The sequence below is a fragment of the Mchenga conophoros genome, linkage group LG17, assembly GCF_057382185.1.
Source record: "Mchenga conophoros isolate Kocher_MC1m ecotype Shallow Benthic linkage group LG17, M_conophoros_male_GT1.1, whole genome shotgun sequence".
In the NCBI taxonomy this organism is placed as follows: domain Eukaryota; kingdom Metazoa; phylum Chordata; class Actinopteri; order Cichliformes; family Cichlidae; genus Mchenga; species Mchenga conophoros.
Window position 1 is genome coordinate 3,176,116 of NC_140542.1, and position 8,119 is coordinate 3,184,234.

Consider the following 8,119-nt stretch of genomic DNA (forward strand, 5'->3'; position numbering starts at 1 on the left):
GCGCACAGATACGATTTATAGATCAGTCAACACATTCCAGCACCTTTAGGCAACTGTTTTTGTGATTTGGTGCTGTAAATAAAACTGAAATCAAGTGAATTTTGACTTAACCTGTGCTGCTAGCTTTTAGCCTGCAAAGCTATCCATTAGCCTTCACTACTGCCTTACAAGTAAATGCTGCCCAAAGAGAGTCCTTCTTGTTGGTATAATAGCTACAATATTATCTATAATATCCATTGCTTGTTCCTAACTAGGTTTATGGCCTTTGTTGTAGAAGCACAGTTCCCACCTTGAAGCAGCCCTCTATAAACATGCATTTATGCAGCTGCGCTACAGTTTTTGCAATATTGCACCCCTAAATAAATCTTTACAGAACTTTGCCTTCACCAGAAACTACTGCCTAGCCCAGGCTGATGTTCTGTAGCTATGGAAACCAAGAATTCCAAAATCTTGTGATGTCATCACCTCGTTGTTATAAGACATTGTTATAAGACACTAAAGATCATAGTTCTCACACACAGCTCATTGCATCTTTGCAGAGTGAAGAGTGAAATCCTGAAACTAAATTAACCTAAATGAATCACACAATGTCAAAGTCTTGGCCAACTTATACTGCACCACGTCCTGTGGATCTGAATAACCCTCTAGGTAAGTCAAATGGGATTCATATGGTAATTATGCATGCTTCTGGGTTTTTATTTGAGGCAACTGAATTTGACTTAAACAAAATCATCTTTTGTTGATTTCAGGACACCAAACAGAGCCTTGCATCTCCACACTGGTGAAGATGACTCCAGATGGAAGAATAGAGGGAAGAAAGAGAAGGGACTTACCTGAAAGACTGGACAAATCCCCCAAAAAAAGCAAAAGCAGTGGAGGTCCAAAACCGGGTCCCAGCCACTTTGTTTCTGGGGAATCCAGTTTGAAATGTAAGTGATAAGACCTGTTTTAGCTGTGACATTATCTTGGCTATGTAGTTTATTTTGTGACTTTAACTGTGTACTTAACGGTCTTTAACTTTGTAGTTGGTTCATTTAGCCTTCTTTGTGTTGATTTTCAGTGTGCAGTTATTGCTTTAATGCACGATTGCCAGACCTTAGAAAGTCAGTAGAAAGCAGTTGACACACAGAGTTGGACTGAAAATGCTTAAAGTCAAACTACTTTTTCCATTTTAGTTGGCCTTCTCATAGTGCCTTCAAGCGACTCTAGTATAATTAAGAGGAGCAACAAACGGAAGAGCACTAGTGACGAATCTGAGGGACCATCCAGCAAAAAAAGCAGGACAACGAGCCCAGAGGAGAGTCCCACCCAGGAACCCTCTGAAACATGTGACTCACCGAGGATATCCGGCACTGACAGAAAAGGTAAGATAATGGCAATATTTCTGAGCTGGATCACAAGATCCTTTAGAATTTGTCCTGGGGTTTGAGATTGGGTTTGATTCCTGTGGGACCAATCGACAATAAGAGACACTCTGGGCAGTAATGACGTTACCTACCTACTAATCTGCTAAAATGTAGCTGCTATTTACCAATTAATAGAAATGTTATAGCAAAGCTCTATAGGACTGTGCCAGCTGTTTTCTGTGTAACAAGTCATAACCTGTATGTTTTTCCTGTGTGTCTGCAGAAGACTTCCTGGAAAAATATCAAGAGCTGGAGGTGCTGGGTCATGGAGGCTTTGCCACCGTGTTTTCTGGAATACGCATAAAAGACAGTTTTCCAGTATGGCTTCTTACATTTGCATTTCACAGATCTTCAGTTTATTCCTGTTTGTACTTCTCTAACCCAGAAAATGTCTTTAATGCAGGTGGCAATCAAACATGTTCAACAGCGCAGACTTGCGCGCACAACAATGGTAAGCGTCTTTTCTTATTCCAGCAGGTATTTATTAGGGCTGCCACGATTTGTCGACTAGTCACGATTACGTCGACTATCAAAATCGTCGACGACTGATTTAATAGTCGACGCGTCGTTTGAAGCTTTGTAAGATCACAAAAGACGCAGGAGTAAGTGGCAGGATTTAAGAGTGTAATAACGGACTGAAACAGAAGATGGCAGCATTGCATGTACAAGGATGTCAGCTACCGTTAAACCCCGAAGAAGAAGAAGAAGAAGCAGCTGTGTCCCAGAATTCATAGCGCGGCCCAGCGCAGTTTCCAACAATGGCGGCAGCTAGTTAGTTTTAATGTTACTCTTATTATTCTTTCTGGGTCACAAAATAAACGTTTAACATATTTTCAGGCGAGAATGTAGCTGTGTAAACCTCAAATATCTGCTCAGTTTATCAGGACACCACATATTTTCAAAAGCGCTCCGACGTTTTCGGAGACATCTGTTACCCACTAGCTCGTTAGCGAGCCGGGGGCTAGGCTCACTAGCGCCGTGAGAACACCGGACTCCCCGCAAATCGTTTTCAAACCCACCGCCGTCTTTCGCTGCTCAGGTTAAATATATATGAGTCACTTAGATAACTTAAAATGTTATTGTTTGGCCTTTTTTTTATCATTTTATTTGTTCCTGAGTAAATCAGTTTGTCTGAGATTAAAGTTATAGTTTTTACACAGCTGAATAAACATCAAGCAGACAACTGATTATCAGAAGTGTGAGATGCTCCAGAATATACTCCAGTGTCCTGTTATATTTTAGATAGCAAGGAGTTTATTAAACTTCACCGAAACAATCTGCAAATTTCATTAAAATGTAATAAACTATCATCTTGTCTTTATTTTTAGTTAGCACAGACCTTAAACACTTAAAGCTGTAAGCTAATGATAGTTATATAAGAGCAGATGCTGCTGGTGCAATAAGCTGTAGTTTTGCGTCCAATGGATGATCTGATTAGTCGACTAATCGCAAAAATAATCGGTGACTAGTCGACTATCAAAACGATCGTTTGTGGCAGCCCTAGTATTTATATTATTTCAGGCCTTCTCAGGCATCAAGCATAAGGCACGTATTTCCTCCGTGCATGAACCAGACTGGTCTCACAGTTGTGTGTGAAATCGTCAGGAAATATGGTCGAATTCTATGAACAGTGGGTCACCTTATTGTTTAAACTGACATGTTTCAGTGGAAAGAATGCTTTTTAAAGATCAGGTCATTTTGTGACTATTTCAAAACTGTCTGTACGCTGATAGCTACTTTTGTTGAAATTCTGAATACTGACCTGAAGTAACTTTCCTTCTGAAGGATTGGAATGGGAAAAGTACTGATGTTCCCCTGGAGGTGGCGCTACTGATACAAGTTGGGGCTGGACCACACGATACGGAAAGCAGTATAACCCCACTTCTACTTGACTGGTTTGATCTGGAAGATGAGCTTATTATGGTTTTTGAGAAACCAGAAAATTGCATGGACTTAGACAATTACCTCAAAACTACAGATAAACCTCTGTCAGAGACACATGTTAAGGTAAGTGACGAGCATTTGGAGCTTACAGCAGTTTTTCATAGAGAATGTCCTGTGCTCCAAATATGGCTTCCTTTCTTTTAGGTCATAATGAAGCAACTAGTTGACGCAGCCATTACGATGGATAACAAGGGGGTTTTCCACCGAGATATTAAACCACACAACATTCTAATTGAAACATCTTCGGAGGAACCCCGAGTGCGATACATCGATTTTGGCTGTGGAGTCACGTTTACTCCGGGACAAAGGTTCAGGAGGAACGCAGGTATGTTTTCAGCCACAGCGTTGTGCTGTCATGAACTGTCTCCACATCATGTTCCCTCCCCATTAATTCTTCTTATCTTTGTGTTTTAGGAACCAGAATCTACAATAGTCCAGAGTGGTTCATGTACGGCTTCTGCTCTGCAGAATATACTACAGCCTGGCAGCTGGGTGTTGTGATGTACCAGCTGTTACACAACAAGTTACCATTTGACTGCGACTACAAGATCATCAACCAAAACCCACCGATTTTAGCTGACATTTCAAACAGTAAGATTTCTGCCAAAAGGGCTGTTGATATAAGAAAGGTGAAATAACTTTGTGGATAACTTTAACAAGAGTATTTCATTTCTGTAAAGAATGCAGGGATTTTTTGACGGGGTGTCTGAGGAAGCACTACAAGGACCGCTTCACCCTGGAGGATCTTCGGAATCACATGTGGCTCAAATGATTTCTGCGCACCATGAACTAAAAGGTTATGGAGCAAAAGCTCCAACACATCACAAGTCATCAACAAGTCACTTTTCAAATTTAGTAGCAATGTTGCAGTTGCTGTCACGTGGCTCTTTTTTGGTGTTTTCTTTTCCAATCCAGCAGCAAGCAGTCTGAGACCTCCATCTGACCTTCATCTAAATATAGTGTCAAGCGGCGGCTGTGTGAAGGCAAGAGAGGACCCAAATGCACAGCTCTAGACACACGGTGATGACCTCAAAGGCAGGTCTTTATTAACAGGAACGTAAGAAGCCATACAATAACTAACCTGGGAGCAACTAAAGCTGAGGCGCTGGGAAGACACGGTAAATGCACACAACCTAGAGGGACGACGCAACACAGAACAAAGGGACACTCTGACATAAATACACAGAAGGTAATGAGAGAAGTGGGAACACACGGGGAACACAGCTGAAGACAATTAGCGAGCAGGGAGGACACGAAACTGAAAATACTGACACCAAGATGTGGACCTTAAACACAACACAGTACACAGAGATGAGCACAGAGAGAGAGAGGCAGAGAAGAAGGATGAATATGGGGGGATGAGGAGAACACAGAACACAAAGGATGGGAACACGGTACCAGAACAAACACCACAATAAAAACATGGACACAGGGGGAATCCAAATACCAAACCAACCAATCCAATGGACATAAGGAACAAAATACAAAACTACAGGAAAACTAAGAACACTGGGTCAAAATGACCCAGGACCATGACATATAGGCTTTTGTAGGCTTGCTTTATGAAAAATGTCATTGATGAAAATGTAGTGTATATCTGTTATTAACCTCTGTCTCTCTTCCACAGCATGTCTTTATCCTGTCTTCCTTCTCTCACCCCAACCGGTCGCAGCAGATGGCCGCCCCTCCCTGAGCCTGGTTCTGCCGGAGGTTTCTTCCTGTTAAAAGGGAGTTTTTCCTTCCCACTGTCGCCAAAGTGCTTGCTCAAAGGGGGTCATATGATTGTTGGGTTTTTCTCTGTATCTATGAAGCGCCTTGAGGCGACTTTTGTTGTGATTTGGCGCTATATAAATACAATTGAATTGAATTGAATTGGGCAGCACGGTGGCACAGTGGTTAGCACTGTTGCCGCACAGCAAGAAGGTCCTGAGTTCAATTCCAACATCAGGCCGGGGTCTTTCTGTGTGGAGTTTGCATGTTCTCCCCGTGTTTGCGTGGGTTCCCTCCGGGTACTCCGGCTTCCTCCCACCGTCCAAAGACATGCAGCTTGTGGGGATAGGTTAATTGGATAATCCAAATTGCCATTAGGTGTGAATGTGAGTGCGAATGGTTGTCTGTCCCTGTGTGTTGGCCCTGCGACAGACTGGCGACCTGTCCAGGGTGTACCCTGCCTCTCGCCCTATGACAGCTGGGATAGGCTCCAGCGCCCCCCGCGACCCTTGAATTGAATTGAAGTGAGGCCATGATGCATTTTATTGTAGCTCATCATCATCCGACCCTGCCCTGAAAATAGCTGAAGAAATGTTGGCATACCGAAAGGTTTGCTTTGGGGGTACTATTTGGTGCCATTTTAAGTTAAAAACTATTAAAAAAAAAAAAAAAAGAGTCATATTTTGTGTGATTTTTTCATTACTGTTGTTGTCCCAAGAAGCAAGATGGCGCCTGTGTTTGGCTGTGCCGCTGCCTCCGTCCGTGTGTTTGTTTACTTCATATGTTATCCAAGTGTTCTTGCTACAGCTTTGTCCGATGTCATCTCCCTTCGGATTTATGATCGCCATGCGTTACTGGCGATCAAATCTGCTATGGATAACTTTCAGAGTCAACGATACGACGTTGTTTTCCCACCGCCGCTTGAGCGCGACGCAGCACCCGGTTCACCTCCACTCTTGCCGGTCAGCTCAATTTTGCTTCAGAGGCCTCGTCGGAGGAAGCGGGGGAAGAGAGCCGGCTTTGTTGTCCTGCTCCGTCGTCTTCGGAAAGAGGCAGATCTTCGGGGGCTTTATTCCTGGGCTGCTAGCGGTAAGATCCGCCTGAGACTTGTCAGAGCTGGATTAATCCCCACAACCCACTGTGTTTACCACCCAAGTTTCCACCTAAAAGTATGGAAAGCAATGCCTCATCGTGGCAGGAACCCTGTTTTGCTGCACAGCTTACCGCATAGTACGAACTCTGTTCCTGGAAACTCTACCCCTGTCCCGGTGGGTCGCAGCGTTAAATGGATGTTAATTAATGCGCGCTCAATTGCCAACAAGTCTTATATCTTAAACGACTTGCTCTGTGCGGAGAAGCTTGATTTTATGTTTATCTCTGAGACGTGGCAGCGTGAGAATGAAGTTTCATATCTTTTAGAGCTGTGTCCCACTGACTGTTCATTTCTCTGTGTGCCTCGGATATCTGGACGAGGGGGTGGAACAGCGGTAATTTTCAAAAAGACATTCTTATGCCAGATGATCTCCTCAAGCTGTTACAACTCTTTTGAGATGATTATGATAAAAATTGGACGAGAACAGCCCATATACGGCATTTTAATTTATCGTCCACCTGGGTCTGCTGCAGCTTTTCTGTCAGACCTACAAGAATTTTTAACTTCCACGATTAAACTGGGCGAGGTCATCATTGTTGGTGACTTCAACATTCATGCAGAGGACTCATCAAATAGTACCACTAAGGAGTTCCTGAGCATTATGGACTCTTAATTTTGTTCAACATGTATCAGGTCCTACTCACACAGCTGGGCATACTCTGGACTTGGTCTTCACCTGTGGTGTTTCCCTTGACCACATGAACTTAAATGATGTTTCTTTTAGCGATCATAAGTCAGTCTTTTTTAATGTATTGTTCAATTCAGAGTCTCTTCCCCAAAGTTTTATTAGGTGCAGGCGCATTATTGATGACTTTGTCATTTTAAAGTTTTCTTCTCTTTTTAATTTTAAACCTTCTTCTGACGAGGTTGACATCCTTATTAATTCTTTTAATGAACACTTTCTTGACATTCTTAATCAGGTTGCTCCTTTCAAAACTAGTCATTGCACTGTTAGTTCCTGCACACCATGGTTAAATAATCAAACCCGTGGTCTTCGACGCTCCTGTCGAAAAGCAGAGCGTCTCTGGAAGTCCTACTCACTGTCATTGTAAGCTGTATATATAGAACACCAGGTTCTAATATTGAAATTTTTAAGGAGTGGGTAGATAAAACATTCATTAGGACAAATCAAAAAGTCATGTTCATTTGTGGGGATATTAACATAGATCTACTAAATCCAAACAAGCAGAGAGCGACAGAGGAATTTATTAATACAATGTATAGCTTGGGACTTTTTCCAGTGATCACTAAGCCCAGCAGGATTACAGCACAGTCGGCAACCCTAATAGACAATATATTTACTAATGAAATAGAAAATAGAACCATAAGTGGTCTCCTAATTAATGACATCAGTGATCATCTACCTGTTTTTATAGTGTATAACAGCAATTACAGGAAGGTTAAACAGCAAAACACAATAAAATACAAACGAGTGAGAACAGAAGAGTCAATAAACGCATTCAAAAGTGATTTACTCAAGCAAGAATGGGAGATGCTGTATAAGGAAAAAAATATTGATAAAGCTTATGAGATTGTTTTAGGAAAATTTAAACTGTTATATAATAGTCATTGCCCAGTAAAGAAATATAGTAAAAAACAAAAATATGCAGAGTGCCCATGGATTACAAAAGGATTGCAAAATGCATGTAAGAAGAAAAATACCTTATACAGAGAATTTATAATGAACAGAAGTACAGAAGCTGAAAATAAATACAAGAAATATAAAAATAAATTAACGAGTATTTTAAGGTCATGTAAAAAGGAATACTATGAAAAATTACTGATTATGAATAAAAATAATATTAAAGGGATCTGGAAAACATTAAATACCATCATCAAAAAGGGCTCGGGGCAGGCAGACTATCCTTCGTATTTCGCAAATAATGATAGAAATATTACTAATATG

General features: G+C 41.6%; 1 protein-coding gene across 1 annotated transcript; it reads left to right on the forward strand.

Annotated features, from left to right (window-relative positions):
- The first annotated feature begins 499 nt into the window (after positions 1–499).
- Positions 500–5,932, forward strand: LOC146554891 (serine/threonine-protein kinase pim-2-like). The gene is made up of 9 exons (XM_085252507.1): positions 500–648; positions 750–929; positions 1,176–1,364; positions 1,630–1,724; positions 1,810–1,857; positions 3,192–3,413; positions 3,495–3,675; positions 3,765–3,941; positions 4,031–5,932. The coding sequence occupies exons 1-9, from the start codon at positions 576–578 to the stop codon at positions 4,120–4,122; spliced, it is 1,257 nt and encodes a 418-aa protein (XP_085108633.1). The 5' UTR covers positions 500–575; the 3' UTR covers positions 4,123–5,932.
- Positions 5,933–8,119: the final 2,187 nt, after the last annotated feature.

Excerpts from the sequence above, each read along its gene's own strand:
- LOC146554891 (XM_085252507.1), top strand. The coding sequence starts at position 576 with ATGAATCACACAATGTCAAAGTCTTGGCCAACTTATACTGCACCACGT. Across the intron at positions 1,725-1,809 it reads GCATAAAAGACAGTTTTCCA|GTGGCAATCAAACATGTTCA; the intron begins GTATGGCTTCTT and ends TCTTTAATGCAG. Across the intron at positions 3,676-3,764 it reads AAGGTTCAGGAGGAACGCAG|GAACCAGAATCTACAATAGT; the intron begins GTATGTTTTCAG and ends TTTGTGTTTTAG.